Consider the following 19,934-nt stretch of genomic DNA (forward strand, 5'->3'; position numbering starts at 1 on the left):
TAAATGTGTAGTATGTATGGTTTGCCAAAAATAATGGGCTTTCGTTGAATGCTATAAAATTTGCACACAAAAATGTTTTTCCATAAAGTTCCTAAAATTGAAAATAAACAAATTTTCGTAACCTTTACAATGACGTGATAAAATACGCATTCTATTGAAATAAAAATAATTTAAAGAATTAAAATAATCCAAATAGGATGTTACATTTATATTATAAAAAAATTGTTTTGTAAAAAAATTAATCATAATTAAAAATAGACATAATCGATGCCAATTCTTATTTATATCTTCCTCTTCATTATTATTACGAATATAATTTAATAAATAATCTATATCATATTTTTTAAAAATAAAATGAAAAAAAATATTAATAATTTTATCCATAGTTAAAGATTTTCCAAAAACTTCAATTTGAATAGAGAGTAAAATAATTCGTTTTATAAATTTTTGAAAACTAAACAAAAAATTATTCTTATTTATATTAAAAATTGTTTCAAAATCTTTTATTGGTATTTTTAATAAATCTGAAAAATCATCAGATCCATTATTTATTATATTTTTATTAATAAATTCTTGTAATCGTATATTATTATTTAAAATATTTAAAAAAATACAAATATACATAAGAAAGTTAAAAAGCAGTCTGACAATTATATAGTGGATATTTTCCAATTTTTTTTTACACACATTATTAATTAATATATTTATTTTATGATATTTAAAATAGTACTTTAAAAAATTAATATCATATAAATATATCCCAAATAAAAGTATAAGTTCTTTTTTAATTTTCATTATAATTACATTAAAATGATTTATCATAATATTTAATCCTGAATTGTTATCAATATAATGTGAATATATATATGTTACATACTTTTTTATGTTTGTATTTCTATATACTTTTCTTGTTAAAAATTTGTGCTGAATTTTTTCTAAATTAATATATATTTTATTAAAAAAACTAAAATTATCAAAGCCAATTAAATTCCTTATATTGTTGTAAAACATTTGTAATATATAGCTAACCACTTTATACAACATTTTATTTGCTCTATGCTTTAAAATAATAATATTTTTTGGAATAACCCTAATTCCTTGTAGCTTAGTTTTCTTTAACTCTTCATTATTGTTTATTTTTTGCCGCTTAACAGACTGAAAAGGCTTCCTTTCCAGACTCTCCACAACATCAAACACATGTTTGATCTTCTCATTGTACAGTGATCTATATATAGACATATTTCTGTTACCATATTTATATTCATTAGTCTTGCAGCTATTTTTGTAAAATTTGTAATTTATAAATTTTGTAACTGCTTTTCCCAATTTATTATGAATATAATAAACATAATTGTAGTTAATCGTTTTTGTATTTTTAAGTTCTTTTGATATATCACCCAAATAAATAACCATGCAAGTGTTATGCCATTTCCACAAGGTATTCCTCCTTTTTCGGAATACATTACAAACCTTGTTATTTGCAACCGATTCAGTTATTTGAAAAGGTACTTCATCATTTTGACATTGCTTATCATTAATGCATTCACTTTCTATTTCGCTAGTTTCTTTCAAATAATTATTACATTGATCAATGTTAATTTTAAAAAGATTTTTAACTTTATCATATTTTATTTTGTTATTATATATATTCTTTTTCTTATTAAAATAATAATAATAGTAATTCATTAAATTGTTTTCACATCGGTCCTTGTATGTACACCTATTCCTATTTACATACAACTCTATAAGCATATCACATTTTTTGGAAAAACCAAAATTTTTTATTTCCCCTCTCTCATTCTCTATACAATTTATTTTGTTATCTTCATTTTTCAAAGTACATAACTTTTTATATGTTTTAAAAAGAAAATATAAATCATTAATACACACATTTCTAGGTAAATATATAATTATATTTTTTGTTAATTTCATTGATTCTTTTAAACATGTATGCACACACAAATTCTTTTCTTTATTTTTTAAATTAAATTTATTTTTTTTTTTATATGATGGACCACCCCAAGGGATACTTAAAAAAACAACATCAATCACATTTTCTCTAAAATGATTTACTATATTAAAAAAGTCACACAAAATATAATCTATATTTTTGTTGTAAAATTCACAATTATGCTGACATTGTTTTAAACGATTTAAATTTATATCGGATGCTATTGTAAATACATTTTTCATGTTGTTACAATTTCCTCCTGCACCAGCAAATGGATCCAAATGAATTGTTACCCCTTTATACAATTTGTTAATTCCATTTTTGCTGACCACACCTTCAGTATATCTTTTATCCTTTCCCCCATTCATCATGTTTTCCTTCATTTGGCTATACTCCATTTTGTTGCTCACTAATATATTATTAGCAATTTTATTGGATATATATTCTGGTGTCATAGAATATAGCATTTCACTATCAAGGATAAAACAATTTTTTTTTTCCACTTTTTTCATTTGCTTTCTTACTATACAATTATGTCCTAATTTATAACTTACAGACAAATAATCAATTATATCATTTTTGTGTAAATCAAAATTTTTTAAGTTTTGAAATATGATAGGCATTTTTAATTTATAACTCTTTTTAATTAATTCACAACTTTTTGTAAAACTTAATTCTCTTGCAATATTATCATTTTTTTTAAATAATCCTAATACTTCCTCTTTATCATAAATATTTAAATTTTCCGCGTAGTATAAAAAGTTTAAGCGAATTTCTTCATTTAATAAATCCTCTTTTCCTAGATCAAAAATTGTATAGTAACATGGATGAACTAAAAAGTTCAACCAATCCATTTGACCTTTTCCATTTTTTTTACCTTTATTCACTCCATTGAAATCTTTGTACTTAATTTTTATCATCTTTATTATTTATATTTTTTCCCTCTTTTCATTCTTCTACCTTATATGATCAAATAACAAAAGAAACCCTCTTAGTTGAAATTTGTAACTTCCCTCCAAAATATTTCCATTCAATCTGCCTTCAAATTGATATACTTTACCAACGTCCAAAGTAAATAAATATGTACATACAATTTTTGCTCTATCCTTTTTTACTACTTCACTTTTATTACATTTTTAACAACGCCCTTACCATAAAATGCCAATCTCATTGTGATAATACATTTTTTTTTACTAACCAATAATATATGCACAGCTAGCTATTTTAGGAAATTTATTAAAAAAAAAAATCACCAAAAAAAAAAATTTTTTTTTTTTCAATTATAGCTCATTCACAAACATTATTTAATATTCATGAAATATATCTACATACAATTTTTAAAATAAATTACAAAAATAGCATATATCTATATATGCATATACTTATTTTTATTAAATAATAAAAAGATTTGTAACGAAATTGGTAAAATTCCACAAAACATGCCATTTGCATATCCCCCTCAAATAAAACGGTGCTCCCTATCAATGAACAAACTTTTCTTTTTATTTCTTTTATTCCATTTTACAAAATAGTCTTATATGCTGATCGTATAAATTACGCAACTTAACTTATTATAGTATGAGCATACTAAAACGGTTAAGGGGAATAAAATACATACACATATGTGTGTGTAGTTTGCTTCCTATATATATATGTAAGATATATAAAAATTCAATTTATAAGTTTAATGAATATATAAGTACCTGACTTGTTCATATTCATATGCTCACATGCATATTTAGTTTTATATACAAAAAATACATACATTGGTAAATGAAAACCATATTTTAAAATAAATTAATTAATAATAGCACAATTGGAATAATAATCATAATACATACATTATAATTAAAATAGCATTCAAATAGGAAAAGACAAAGGTCGTATATATAAGCAATTAATAGGTTGAAATAAAAATAATAATTTAGTCCCGGTATGAAAAATTTAATTTAATTCCCTATTATCATCCTTTTTGATTTTTCCACTGTTTCATACAAACGGATTTAACGAAACTTTGAACTCAATAGGTCGGTTGTTGAATTTGTTATTATGCAGTTTCCCAAATCGTCCATCTGTTCAAGTAAAAGAAGGTCAAAAAAAATATATACGTAAACATATATAAATACAAAGTCCAAGCATAAACACATTTGTTTTGAAATAAAAATAATCTTACTGATATCCCATTAATGAACTTTTTCTCTATCTCACTAGTTGAACATTTTAAGAAATGCGAAATGCATGATTTGGCAATTGTTCCCTTTTTTGCATTTCCTGGGACCAATTTTACTTTATACTTATGGTTCTATAAATAAGCATGCATATTTATGATATAAAGATATCTCAAATAATTCGTTATCATCGTATAAAAACATAAAAATAAAATTAAATATGGACTAACCTGTATAGCAGAATAAGGTGCACACATCGGAATTGCGCATGTTATAACATCCCCTTCTTTTGGTGTAAATGTCAATTTATTTAATTCGCTTAACTTCATCTAAAAATTATAAGAGAATCGTGTTACATATATACACAAACATATGCATACTTGATTATTTAATAAAATTTGTGCTCTTTATATATCACATATTTTTATCACTTTAAACAAATATATTATATCATTTCCTTACATTCATTTCATCTTCATTTATTTCCTCATAATTCGCTTTAAGTTCGTTTGGGCGCTTATTGTATTTATTTTCTTCCTTCTCTACTTTGTTTTCTTCCTTTTCTTTTTTTTGCTTTTCAGTTTCATGCTTCATCTGAAATAGTAAAGGTAAACCGTATATATATACGACAAATATGCATATACTTAATACATGCATGCACATCACCATTCGTTGCTAATCTTCTTTGACTTACCTTTCGAGATCCAATTATTTTCATATATAATTGCCTTTCCTCATCATCATCATCTTGCTCTCGATACTTTTTTTTCATTCGCTTTTTTTTTGTTCGAGCCCCTCTTAGTAAATGAACCGTACTCTATCAAAAATGAACAAAATAAAAAAACAACAATGAAATAAAATATATGCTTTATTTTTTCAGATAAATCAAAATTAAATACACAGTTGTAATACAAGTTAAAATAATGATACGATAAAATTTTATATAATTATTTATACACCCCATATAATGAAATCTTATTTTGAATAAGAACTTTCAGTAAATGTTATATTTATACGAGATGTTTAATAATGGGATCCTAATAAATATTTTATAAAACTTGATGATATTTATTGGCCCCTCCATATGATACATGCACATGTACATATACATATATAAATATATATTTTTTTAAAATATTACTTTATTTTCATTTTTAACTAATTTATCATTAAATCTTCCTTCTTTGTTTGTTTCATTTGGGCTTTTTTTATTTGAATCACTTTCATTAACTCTCTCCATATTTCCTTTATAATCAGTTTTTCCATATCCACTATTTTGTCCACTTCCTTCATCCTCTGAATTTTCGCTTTCCTCCTCATCCTCCGAGTTTTCACTTTCTTCCTCCTCTTCCGAATTTTCACTTTCATCCTCCTCTTCTGAATTTTCACTTTCTTCTTCTTCTTCTTCTTCTTCTTCTGAATTTTCGCTATTTTCTTCCTCTTCTGAATTACCGCTATTTTCAACATAAGCCCCCTTTCCTGTGCTACTATTTTCATCATCCTCCTCCTCTTCATTATCAATTTCTTCAAGAAGTTTTTTTACATCCATTTTTACAAAACCAGTTGGTTTTCTAGTCCTAACTGGCCTTGAAAAGTTCTTTATATTTTCATCATTCGTATTTTTTTCGACACCTTCACTGAATTTTACCTTTTTTGTGTCATCACTTTTTTCATCCTCATCCTTCTCATTCTCACCATTTTCCTCTTCGTTATCTATTTCTTCAAGCAACTTACTAATATCCATTTTTATAAAACCAGTTGGCTTTCTAGTCCTAACGGGTCTTGGGGGAATACCTGATGTTATTGGCCTCTCAATATAAATACGATCATCTTCTGAACTAAATGAAACACTCTTTTTTCTAACATTTGTTGTAGAACTATTCGAATTTAATGTTCCTTTTTGGCTACTACCATCAGCTTCGCTTTTTTCTTCACCTTCCTCTTCATTATCTATCTCTTCAAGCAATTTTGAGAGATCTGCTTTTACAAAACCAGTTGGTTTTCGAGTTCTTGTAGGCCTTGGAATATTCAGTGTAGAACTTTTATTATCAACACTGTTATTCTCAAGATTAAACGCTACACCTTTTTTTTCGACAGGCACTTTTTTTTGTTCGTCAAAGGTAACCTTCATATCTTCTCGTTTCAATTCATTATGAGTATCACCTTCTTCCTCCTCTTCTTCATTGTCAATTTCTTCAAGAAGTTTTTTTATATCCATTTTTACAAAGCCAGTTGGTTTCCTAGTTCTTGTGGGTCGCTCTATTTTTATCGAATTTTCGACATTTGCAAATGAAATATGTTTCTTTTGTCCATCCTCCTTATCATTATCCCCAGAATTGAATGCTACTTTATTTGATGATCCACCTTTTTTTGAATTCTTTGATTCATCATCATTTATATCATCGTCCTTAAAAGCTACAGGAGGTAAGCCATATACTTCACAAGGCGTAAAACATAATTTCATTGTTTTATTATCAAATACATAATCTTTTTCATTCATCATATCGAGTTTTATTTCCTCATCAATCTGATTTTTCATGGCACATACTAATGTATCCACATTATTATTATAAAATAAATATTTTTCATTTTTTATAAAATTATTATTTTTATTTATGTCAAAAAATGTATTAAACTCATCCTTGCCCCATTCTCTTATTTTTTTATCACAACTTTTTAATAAAACCATTTTATGAACAAAATAAAAAGAAATACTATCTTTCATTAATTTTTTAATTGCTCTATCAAAACTCTTTAAACATTTATTAAAAAAAATACCCCCTATACATGTACCGCTAAATTTATTTGAGCTATCGAAATATAAAAATAAATGCCTAAACAATTTGAATATTCCTGATAAAGCTATCTTATAATTCTTCTTAAATGTTTGACATATATAACATTGTATATTGTCATGATTTTTAATTTTATATAAAAATTCAAAAAATGATTTTATCTCATCATTTTTCATATTTATACATAGGTTGGAAAAACAAAGTTTGCATAACATAGAAATAATTTCCTTTCTGTACTTATCACTTATTACTAATTTACTAATCATATTTTTTTTATAAACATTTAACAAATCTATCCTATTTAAGCATTTTAAAATTAACCTAATATATTTATTTTTCGCATATTTTTTATTTTGCTTTCTGCCCAAGTAATACTTACATGTCCCTCGCAAATCAATACCTTTTCCCACTACACAATTGTTTTTATTTACTATTCTAGTCTCCTTACAATTGCTTGAATCGTTCATATGATTTACGCAATCAGCAGTGTTGCTAGTAGCTGTCATTTTATCTGCATTGCCAGTAGCTGCTACTTTACCTGCACTGCCGCCATTTTCCTTGTCAAGGCAATCATTGTCACTTCCTGTATGAACAGTTTCGTCATTCTCTTTATCATCATTTAATGCATCTTCTTTATTATTATCATCCACATTTTTATTAACTTGAAATATGATGGATAGACCCATCTCTAGCTTAGCATATGGTAAATAATTCTTCTTCCCTCTGATCACAAAAGAACCTGTTTTTATATATTCACCAGTAGGTGCTGTTTTACTAACTTGATGATAGTACACCCACCAAGCAGATGTTATTACTTTATTATTCCATGCCGAACTTCGACACATAGCTAATTGGCCAGCTTCAGCTAGCGTTTTTTCAGGAATTGGTATATCTTTATACGGATTTTTTATTATACAAGATGCTGCACCATGAATATCAGCATGTACATATATATCATTATTTTGAAAGTATCGTCTAAATAATATCTCATTTTGTAATGAATCTCTTCCAGATATTACTAAATAATTTTCGGATGATAAAAACCAATTAAATTTTTCAAACCAAAATATTTTTCTTAATTTTTGAATCTGAAAAACGGATTTATGTTTACCTTTTTGTTTTGTATCTTTATCTTTTTTTTTCTTCTCAACCTTTTTTATAGCTACATTTGTTGACATTTTTATTTTACGAATTTTTTCCTCAGCTTTTTTTCTTAACTTTTCATAATCTTCAATATTACCATATACAGAATTGTTTAAGTTTATTGTCACTGTACATGCTTTATTCTTTTCTTCCATTCCCTTTTCTTTTGAAGAATCCTCACTACTACTCTCTTCCGTATCACCTTCATTCAATAATAATTCAATTTCACAATTGTTAAAATTCACAGACATTATTTTTAAGGCTACTGGATGGTTACGCTTTTTAAATAACTTGACATGGTCCCATATTTTTTCCCAATTAGCACTTGTAGAAATTGCAGCACGCATCAATTTTATTGCCTCTCCAACAAATTCATCATTTGCCTGAATTAATAATATTTTCTTTTTTAATATATTTACCTCCTTTTCTAATGCTTCAATTCTTCTTTCATGATCCAATTTTATTTTATCAATTTTTGTAAGTGCATTTTTCCGTTTATTCATTTCTTGATGCTTATCATATTTTGTTAATTCCATTTTACTAAAATATGTATCTACACACATATTAAAATCATTAAATTTTATTAACTCTATTTTTTTTTCATCTATTTTATTTATATGATTTTTAAGAAGAATTGGACTAAATTCAACAAACAATCGATCATTTTCTAACTTATTTTCACCCCCTAAATTATTGTCTTTATTTATTTCGGTCCCCAAAATAGAATTTTCATTTTTTCCAACATTTTCCATATTTTTATTTTTATTTAAAATCGATAACTTTTCATCAATGGGAGCAAAACCATATCCATAAATTACACTTTCTTCATTACTCATCATATTAAATATTTTCATACATTCATTTATTACTTTAAAAAATATTTCTGTCAGTGTGTCAATATCATACTTCTCCACTGGATCATGTGGATTATAATTCCATTCGATCAATGAATGTATTATTAAATCGTTATGTGCAAATAATATTAATTTACTACCTAATTCATTCAATGTTTTTATTTTTTTTGTTTTTTTATTTTTTTTATTATCATTTTGTGTATCATCATTTTTATTTTTATCATTCAAAATGTTGTTTGAATCACCAAAGGTTGTTCCACCACGACCTTTTCGCGAATTTGAAGAATTTTTTATATTTTGTGATCCAGATTTTTTTTTTAGTTTTACATTATCATTCTTTTCGCTATTTAATAAGCTCAAATTTCCTGACTTAGTCATATTTTTTTCAACCATTTTGCCATTTATCGTGGTCGTCTCGTTAGTAGTACTAACCTTGTTTGAATCACCAATTTCAGGTTGATTATGAATCATTAATATTTCATTAATGCTTTTTTTTATATTCTCATTATTAATTATATCCAAATATTTATATAACATCACAGCATTATGCTCTTCAACATTATATATTTCATTTATCTTTAGTTTTTTTTTATTATCATCATTACTTTTTAAAATAAATATTATTTTATATTCATTATTTGTAAGTACAATATTCCCAGCAATATATAATTCAACAATTAAATGATATACATTATCATCATATCCAAATTGAATATCAACTACTCTATCTCCACCTAATTGAGATATATTTGTTATTTTACGGGATCGTAAATGTTTTCTTAATTTCATAGTAAACCCTGATGGCATCACATCCTTTTCTCTCATCCATTCAGTTATGTGCATTCTTTTTTCTGCTTCCAAAAGCAGAAAATATTTCTGTTCCTTTTTAGAACATTTTAACACATATATTTTATTTGATATATTATAAATATTTGTTACAACAGATCCAATAATGGTTTTCTTACATGATGTTATTATTGCTCGGATGTCTAGAGCGGTTAACCTTTGCTTACCCATTTTTTATAAACACACTCTATATTATTTTTTTTAAGTTTATGAAATTTGTAAAGTAATATTTATTACTATTTTAAACAAATTTCACAAAAATTATAATAATTGTATAATTAATTATGTATAACTAAAGGTATCATTAACACACAAAATATTGCATTTTATAAATATTTATAAAATAAATCTATTCTTCTTGTCATATATATTTTTTAAGACTAACTTAAATCCATTCAATTTTAAAGCTAAAATATGCAGCTATTTATTAAATGACGCTCTCATTATATTACTATATATTCTATAGTGTTATACTATCTAATAGTAGGCTACTTTGTTTATATATAGGATGTGATATAAGCTTCTTTGATTATATTCGCCTTCAAATTGTTTAAATTATTTTTTTATTTTTTTCCTACCTAAAATTTGATTTGACTTTATTACCTTAAAAACACATTAGCTATAAATTGTGATAATAAAGATTTCTCTTATCCTAACTTATTACTTTTTTCACTACTTAATCTATTGTTTTATTTTTGTATTATATAAAAATAATTATTTCCCTTGATTATATTAATTAAATCGAAATTCTTCCACCTTAAACACACTTATATTTTTACTTAAATAAGAATGCAGTTCAAATGCATATAATATACATACTCATGTATTATTTTGTTCTATCTCTAGTTCACTATCTGAAAACACATAAATTTAAACATATACAAAATAAAGTACCAATAAAATTGGAATGTTTTAATTATTATTTCGAACTGTATTAAGCTTAAAATATTCAATTAAAATTTAAATTGAAAATGCACGTACATACACATAACGCTCCCACATATAATATGCATAATAATTATGGTAAAATTATGTTAAAAATATAAAACATAATAATTTGTAAAAATTAAATTAAAAATAAACATTGTTTTAATTATGTGCAATCTTCACACAATGTATATTTATTTCACATGCAAAACGACTACATATAAAATAATATATGGTGAAATCTATGCTAATATACAAAATACACAAATCAAACATAAGCTATATAACATATATATAAATATACATTATATATAATAAATTAACTTTTATTGAAGTACCAATACATGTATTAATGCTTGACTTATATTTTAAACTACATATAAATGTGTAAATATAATAATTCTTTCGATTTAACAGTTTTGTTCCTATATTTTATTTTCCCAAAATATTTTACTAACTATATATTTTCTCATAACATTCAGATATTCACAATGATAGTTCCATAACACCAATGAATTTAAAATGAAACTCAACTTTTACTATGAAAAATATGTTTTATCTTATATAATAACAATTTTATTCGCAAAATGTTGTCTCCATATGCTTATATGGCAATCTAATTGTAATAAAATTTTTATAATGTATACATATAAAAAATATAAAATAAATAAATTGCACAATAACCACACCTTATATTTATAAGTTCTCAAATCTATAAAAATTGGGTTTCTTTTATTAATGCTGTGCTACAAAAACCATTTAAGGGTTGCACAAACAATATATGTAACGAATTTTTAAATATTAATTCCAGACATGCATATATATTAATCCTATATCATAAAAAATAAATAATATGTATATTATTTTGGCAATTTTGTTAAAAATGGCGGTTGTCTATTTACTTAATAAATGATTGTTGAACAAAATAATACATGTATATCCCTATTTTGAAATTTCAACAAATTTATTTATATTTTGGCTATTATATATATTTAATTATTTTAGCTCAAAAATATATTAACTGTTCATAAATTTTATACTCCCTTAACTCATAATATATGAACGGTTCATTCAAATAAACTATATGAGGAATATAAAACTTATATTTCAACAAAATTATATGATTGCCTTTATTTGAAAAAGACCATCATTTCTGTTGCAACATAATTATAGACACAACATATCCTATACTGATTTATGCATTATAAAATGCCAATTTTTAAAAATTCATCAACTATCATCTTATATTTTTTTTAATTTAAAGGGAAAAAATAATAAAAAAAAATTTAAACAGTATTAAAAGGCATATATTTAAGACCAGTATAATATTTTTTAAAATTTCCAAATTGGTTTATGTATATAATGAAAGGCGCCCTTAATTTATTATATTAAACTATGGAGAAAAATCTCATAAAAATTGTTGGAATTTTTTTATTTATAATTTTCCTATTTTTGCAAAAACAGTTGCCAAAAATACATTATACAATTTTCGTCATATTTGATATGCGATTTTGTGGGGTATCAAAGAAGAAACAACTAAAAGGGTGGCCATAAATTGGTACCAAAAACATATGTCATATAATAAGTCTGATGATTGTCTTTATATCCTTGGTATTTCAGTTTTATAAGAATAAAAAACACTATGAATTTGCATATGCATTTGTGAGGGGATATATATCATCCTTGTTTTATATAAATATATAAAAAGGCATATTTCAGGTGTTTTCTTAATAAAACAGAAAATTATATGTATTAATATAGAGAAATATTATATAAAAAAATTAAAAAAATATTTATTCGTATTTGTTCTAGTAATTTATCCCGTAAAATAATTATGTAAAGGCATAAAAAAAAATTGCAGTATATTTTTGTTCGCACCAATTCTCTACAGCATCATAAATTTTTTTTTCATATGCAAATAAAAAATAAAATAATACTGATTATTATAAAAAAAACATTTATATAAACAAAAATATTTAATAAAAAACAAAATAAAATTAATCTTTGCATCCTAAAAACGTTGTATAAATAAAAAATACAATAATCAAAAGGCAAAGAAATCAATATAAATATTTTTTTTTCATGTAACCCAAAAAACGAAAAAGGAAATGATTGGTAATTTTTAGTAGAATAAATGTGTTGAAAATATTCTGTTTTGGCAACATATAAAAGCATATTTATGCTTTAATAAATGATAAGGGAAAAATGGCTTCACAAGAAAATCCTTCTTCCCTCAAACAATTCCAACTTATAAAGAAGACTAAAAAAAAGGCAAATAGCAAAATACAAGGGAAAAAAAAGAAAAAAAAATCATTTTCAACCAAAGGGAATGATGAAAAAAATAAATTAAATGAACTATATAAATTAGAACTAAAAAATAATAAAAAACATAAAAATAATAAATATGATAGCGATGATAATTCATCAGATAGTTTAGGATTTTTAAATGAATATGATGATATAAATGAAATATCAAAACAAGTAGCAGAGCAAGTTAGTCTATATAAACTTTTACTAAGAACACGAATATTAACACAAAAGGTCTTATCCTTATCCAATAAACTTCCTTTACTTCCATTTGTTTCCTGTAGTGAACTTATTTTAAATCAAGACAGTAACGAACATGATGAAAATGTTGAAAATAGCAATTCTAGTGAAAACTATAAAAATACATTAAAAGAAATTCAATCAAGTGAACAACAAATAAAAGATGATATCGGTGAATTATTATCTACATTACATTTTTTTTTAAAAAAATATTTTATAAAAAAAAATATAGCAATTGATGAAAATGCAGATAATCAATTAAATATTATATGTGATGAAGAAGATGAAGAATATTATGAAAAACGAAAACAATTGTATGATCAAAATACAACAGAAAATGAAAAAAAACTTTTTCTTACTATTGACACATGGTTTAAATATTCTAAAAAATCATGTTTAAATTTTTTTGATATTATGCATAAGATAACAAAAATAAGCTCGATTGCAAGTCTAAAAACATATGAACAACCAATTTCATCTCAAATTAATCAAGTCATGTTTGATTTACCATCCATAATAGAAAGTGCATATCCACAAGTATTGAGTTACAATGTTATAGGCGAAAAAATATATGAAAAGTTATACTCAGACAATGCAGATTTTAATTTAAATAAATACATTTATGACGATGAGGTTCGATTATTATATAAAAATATGCACACATACATGTTCATTCTTCCATATATCCTTTATACATTTAATAATATGCTATAATATAATATGCTTCCACCTTATAAAGCCATGAATAGTCGATGTATACCTAATTCTTCTCAAGCGCATTTATTCAACGAATACATTATTATATAATTCTATTTCATTTTTAGATTTACTACAAAAAATTTCTCCTTAATGCGATCGAAAATTTGAAGGACAACCAGTAATTATATATATGACTATCCATGAAAATAACACAATGATACATACTCTTTTTTGAGTACCATACGAAAAGCATGATCCACATATGTACACTCTTTTACTTTCTGTAGGAACGATAACGAATTATTAAAGTCACAAAAATCGATTTATAAAATAAAAAAAAAATGTAAGTTATATTTTTTATAATGACATATTGATATCATTTTTATTGCATTTCTTTTTGTAACTTAATGCATATCTATACATATATATGTGTGTATAATTTGGTTTCCCTTTTCAGATAATAATGATAAAGCAGATAAAGGAAAAATTAAATCTTTTGATGTCATACCGAAACTAGCCAATTTTATGGTAAAAATATAAACCAGTGTTAATAATAAAATATGCATTTTCAAAGATTTAAACAAATGTATTTTTCTTAAACTAACTTATGTCTCATTTCATATTTCATAATTTAATATTTACATGTCCAAACCCCTGAATTTATATTCATATTTGACCCTTTGCAGTTACCCGAATCTCGAGATATAAATGTAGAAAGCCATTATGATTATATGGACAATCCTGAACTAGTTAATGTTTTATTGTCATCCCTATTTCAAGATTGATTTTTTTTTTTTTTAATTATTATGAATATTTATTTTTGTTAAAATTTTCTATTATAATTCAAAATTATTTATTTGTTTATTTAGTCATTTTTTTAACTATATATTTTTGTTTTATTTCACTTTTATTGTATAATTGTACAATGTTGAAAAATAAAGCGCTGGAAAGCATATCATATGATTAAATAAAATTATGAACGTACATAAAAAAATAACACTTTTTTTATTTTTTTTGGCTTGTTAAAAAAATTTTTTTTTTTCAATATTAAAATGTAAATTATAAATATGCAATTATATTTATAAAAAAAAATATATAACCCCATAATTAGCACTTTGCATAGTTATATATGTATATATCAGCATGTGCTTGTGGTAGTATACCTTTGTTTTGGGTTTCAAATTTTTAGTTTTTTATAAAATTGAAATATTTTTCTTACAATATTATATATATCACCCTATTTGAAACATTTCAAAGTTTTGGGTATCCTTGCAAGAATGATGTTGTAATGCCATTCATATATATTTTTTGCAACGATGCTAATCCACAATATTGTCATTGTACATAATAAGTAGCATATTATATAAAAATAGGATTAGCTGGAAATATCGAAATGAAAAAAACTACAATATTATTATAAGACTAAAAAAGTAAAAGGAAAAATGAATCAGAAAGCATCATACAAATTATTATTGGATACCAAGCCCTCAAAAATACAAAAACATGTAAATGATTGTTTAGAAAAAATGAAAACGGTAATATAATTATCTTCAATTATGATTAAGTACCTATAAATATACCATCACATACATACACATGATTCGCTTTTTTCATTACACTTTCATCTTTTAATATATTTTGTAGGGGGAAGTAGAAATAATTGCAAGAAATTATGCAATACCTAAAGCTTTTAGTGTGCTAGAAGTTTTAAAGACTAACGTTCCAAATTTGAATCATTCCATAAAATATAATAACTTAGAGGTATTTATATTCAAAAATAATTTATAAATATATCAAAATGCTGATCTTTGCACAGTTTCAAGCATGTATTCAAATTCATATTTATTTTATTTTTTTGTAGGCTACTGGTCCAGATAGGAGACAGCTGCTCGAAATCAATATATCCGTTTCGTTCAAAAACTAGCACTCTTATTTATTAACATTTTTTTTGTCCACCCTTTATTTAAAAATATATTTATTCGCTATTTTTTATTTATGTGAATACAATTATGCCTCGTAACATGCACCCTGCTTTGTTACGAAGCAAAAAATGCAAAAATAGGATATGCCTACCCACTTTTACACCAATACTTATAATAATATTTGTTTTACGTATAAAAATGACAAACACTTTTTTTAACAATTTTTAATATTATCAACATAATTAATATGCATATTTACGAAACGAAATATGCCGATTTCAAATACTTTATTCTCGAACCTCCCCATGACAAGCAAATAAAATGTTTATGTAGCTCATCTCTTGAGCCTAACCAATATATGCAATTTTATATATTGCATAATGAAATAAAATAATATGATCTTATATTTATAATCAAACTGTATTAATAAAACTTTAAAAATCGTCTTTTTTTGTATGTTTAAAAATTTATATATATCTATAAAGTTTCATAGTTATATAACTTCCTAATGTCTGATACATTTTAAGAAAATATAAAAAAAATTTTCATAATGGAATTAATAATTGTAAAAAAAATTGGTACGTGCTAAAATAACACCATAAAAAATAAACATGTAAATTGTTTACGCAGCAAATACATACATAATCATATATCATGTTTAATCTTATATTTAATTTAATAAAATGAAGTATGCTAAAACATAATATAAGATTACATACACACCTATTGCAGCATTATTAAAATAAAAAAAAAAAACAGTATGCATACATATATAATAAATTTAAAATAATAAAAAAAATAAAATAAAACACACCTTTGATAAAATTTAAATATTCATATATCACTTTAAAAAAAAATTAAATAAAAAAAAATAGTCTTCTTAATATTTAATACAGACTTTATGAAAAATTATTATCATTTCAACAAAATAATTTTACTAATATATATATACATATACTTCATATAAATTTATAGTATATTAATAACTTTGCATATATATATACATGCATATTTTTATAAAATTAATATATATCTAATAATGAATAGTAATATATGCCTTCTTCTATATTCTTCATTTAAATTGTTCTTGTGATTAATATTATTATCACATTATTTATTAAATATCAGCACTTGTATATTTTTCATATGCGTGCCATTGTATAGATAATGCATACAGTTCAATATATACATAAAAATACATACACATTTATATATAAATATAATATTTTATTATATATTTTGAATAAACTTCATTTTATTTATTTCATTTTGTTTTTTGCATATTCCATTTTTTCTTTTTCATATCTTAGTTTGTCTTCTTGTGCTTTTTTTTCATATGGAGCTTTTTCTCTTTCATCTAATTTATTCCATGCTTCTCCAATCATTTTTCCAACTGTTGCAACATCTTTGCTTAAGCTTGGATCGCGAGTAATAATTTCTGCTCTCTTCTCTTTTGCAAAAAACATATAAGCTGATAAAGACCTTTTAGGTGCATGTGGGTCTTTTTTATTTTTTCTTCGTTTTTTTACTTCTTTTCCACCCATTTTTATATCTTTAAATTTTTTCATGCCATCCATTTTGATAATTTTTTTTTTTTTTTAAAATATCAAGGACAGGTGATTACTATTTTATATTACTTTGTATATATTTTTAATATATACACTAATTTGATTTATTAATATGATTATTGTAATCTTTATGAAAGATTATTTGGTTTTATTTTGTTAAGTTATGAATATTTTCCTAATATAAGAAAAATCAATTGAATAAAATAAAATAGTTTAATATTTATCATACACACACACAGACATATAAATACATTTCCATAATTTTGTGTATTTCTCACTTTGATTTTATATTACACGAATAAGATTTAAAATTTACACAAATACATTAAAATAAAACATAAGGATTTAAACGAATATGCAAATGATACATGATAAATTTTGTTTTGTATTTTTTATTATTTTTATTTTTTTATAATTCATTTATTCAAATTTTAATTATTTTTTTTTTTACTTATTTTTTTTTTGATAAAATATGCCCAATTTTACAATTTGGATGTGTTAAATTTTTATTAACGTTTATTTTCACATAATTTAACTTTATATAATGGAAAAACGATATTTTTATGTGTATTACTAAGTGTGCAATTGCCTAATTTAATAACGCGATAAAATCCATATACATTGATCACATTATGTGTATAATTTTGTATATTTATATACGTATGTATATATGCATAATTAAAAAATAATACTTCATACATGCATACAAATAATATTAAAATAATCCAAGTGAATAATACCCTTTTAATTTTGCCAAAATAAACCGTAATATATATTTTTAAATGAACGTGGATATTTGCATATATTAAATACTATTCCGTATCCTTTTTAATATACATTCTTAAAAAAATTTAAGTATATAATATAAAGCGCTTTAAAAATTCACAGGGGAAAATGTGCATTATTATGAAAAAAAAGCAATATATAAAAAAACTTAAATAAAATATTTGCCTCTATAATATTTGTGTAATACGCATAAAATAATACAATTATTACGTACACATATTAAATACGGTTTTTCTTATATATTATAATATTGCGTATATAAAAAAAAAAATTATTAATACCGTTAATCATACAGTTTTAATGAATCATTTTTCAAATTATTTCCATAATTATTAAATTATTTTAAAGGGCGATAAAAGAAAGCATATTTCCTTATGTGTTTATATATAAATATTACTATTATGAAACATAATCTTTACTATTCTCTTACATATAATTTGTGCATTATACCGTTTACTAATTAATATATTATTGTGCAATTTTATATATACTATTTTGTTAGTATAATATTATTATACCCATTTTTATTACTTTATATTATATGCACGTTTACGCGCAATATTACTACATTCTTCTTCCTGGCGCATTGTATATTATAAATTTCGCATAGTAAAAAATTACATATATTTTATTAATAATATAATTATTTTGCAAATACATATATTTAAAAAAATCAAATGTATATGCAATATAGTAATGTCCAACGGAATAAAATATACACGTAATTTAACACTATGCTTGAAAAAACCTCCCCCCAATATATGTCAAATTACTTCACCATTAAAAATGCCAATGAAATGGTCCGCATAGTATGTGTTTAATATATATCATGCGTATAATGCCACTTCATATTATCATCATTTTTATTATCTTATAATAATTTTAAAGGCTACATTGTACTTGATAAATAATACTCGTATGCATACACTTTATGAAAAACATCCATTTGATTTTATCATAAATCTGGAAATATTTATGTAGCCATATATTCCTTTCAAGTAAATTACTAAAAGGCTTTCTTTATTGATTTTATAAATGCAACATTATGTATTAATAAAACGTCATTTTTTTAAATAATCACTAAAATGTATTCAATATTCCAAATAGTAAAACAATTTTAACACTAAACAATTCAATGATAATCCTAACAAAATTACTCAATGATTATTTTAATATTATAGCTAGCTTTTTATTAAATAAAATAATAGCTATTTAAAAAAAAAAAAAAAAAAAAAACAGCCATTTATCATTTTTTTTTTTTTCAATGTGTAATGAAATTTTGGCTAATCGGAGATACCAAGGGAGGGAGTATTTTTTGTGTGTGTGCAATTTTGTCAAACTTTTCATCGGGCTTTTTATTATTACCTTATCATTATAATTTTTCCAAATATATACATCCATATTTCTATCCTTAAACAAATTCGTTTTAAAAATTCAAATAACACCACATTTCCATATATTACTTCAAAAGATTAAATGAGAGAGAAAAAATATAGGAATAGTTTTTACCTTAATTTTGTTTAAATTTAATGCTACTACGAAATGAGCCCATCTTATCGGCATAATACGAAGACCTTCGTAATGCTCTTCCATTTTTATTTCATTTTCATTTATCTCATCACGCATAAATATAAATGCATACACATTCCCCCTTTGTAATGCTCAACATAAAGGAATGCTCATATTTGAAAAGCATTAACAAGCAAAATATAAAATACTTATTTCATG

At 23.6% G+C, this 19,934-nt stretch overlaps 5 protein-coding genes across 5 annotated transcripts; 2 read left to right on the forward strand and 3 right to left on the reverse strand.

Moving 5' to 3' along the window:
• Positions 1-51: 51 nt before the first annotated feature.
• Positions 52-2,871, reverse strand: PCHAS_0603300 (trimethylguanosine synthase, putative; the record flags this gene model as incomplete). The annotated part of the gene is made up of 1 exon (XM_735427.2): positions 52-2,871. One exon carries the CDS (start codon positions 2,869-2,871, stop codon positions 52-54), a length of 2,820 nt encoding a protein of 939 aa, XP_740520.2.
• A 1,083-nt stretch (positions 2,872-3,954) lies between these two features.
• On the reverse strand, positions 3,955-9,928 carry PCHAS_0603400 (conserved protein, unknown function; the record flags this gene model as incomplete). Its single annotated transcript, XM_016797432.1, has 6 exons — positions 3,955-4,023; positions 4,125-4,253; positions 4,350-4,448; positions 4,582-4,713; positions 4,814-4,936; positions 5,261-9,928. 6 exons carry the CDS (start codon positions 9,926-9,928, stop codon positions 3,955-3,957), a joined length of 5,220 nt encoding a protein of 1,739 aa, XP_016653388.1.
• A 2,961-nt stretch (positions 9,929-12,889) lies between these two features.
• Positions 12,890-14,715, forward strand: PCHAS_0603500 (conserved Plasmodium protein, unknown function; the record flags this gene model as incomplete). The annotated part of the gene is made up of 5 exons (XM_016797433.1): positions 12,890-13,864; positions 14,056-14,108; positions 14,218-14,273; positions 14,388-14,458; positions 14,617-14,715. The coding sequence occupies 5 exons, from the start codon at positions 12,890-12,892 to the stop codon at positions 14,713-14,715; spliced, it is 1,254 nt and encodes a 417-aa protein (XP_016653389.1).
• Positions 14,716-15,372: 657 nt separating this feature from the next.
• On the forward strand, positions 15,373-15,854 carry PCHAS_0603600 (DNA/RNA-binding protein, putative; the record flags this gene model as incomplete). Its single annotated transcript, XM_016797434.1, has 3 exons — positions 15,373-15,465; positions 15,575-15,691; positions 15,792-15,854. 3 exons carry the CDS (start codon positions 15,373-15,375, stop codon positions 15,852-15,854), a joined length of 273 nt encoding a protein of 90 aa, XP_016653390.1.
• A 1,257-nt stretch (positions 15,855-17,111) lies between these two features.
• PCHAS_0603700 (high mobility group protein B1, putative) lies at positions 17,112-17,429 on the reverse strand (the record flags this gene model as incomplete). Its single annotated transcript, XM_737791.2, has 1 exon — positions 17,112-17,429. The coding sequence occupies one exon, from the start codon at positions 17,427-17,429 to the stop codon at positions 17,112-17,114; it is 318 nt and encodes a 105-aa protein (XP_742884.2).
• Between the last annotated feature and the right edge of the window lie 2,505 nt (positions 17,430-19,934).

This window comes from Plasmodium chabaudi (assembly GCF_900002335.3).
Source record: "Plasmodium chabaudi chabaudi strain AS genome assembly, chromosome: 6".
NCBI classification, from domain to species: domain Eukaryota; phylum Apicomplexa; class Aconoidasida; order Haemosporida; family Plasmodiidae; genus Plasmodium; species Plasmodium chabaudi.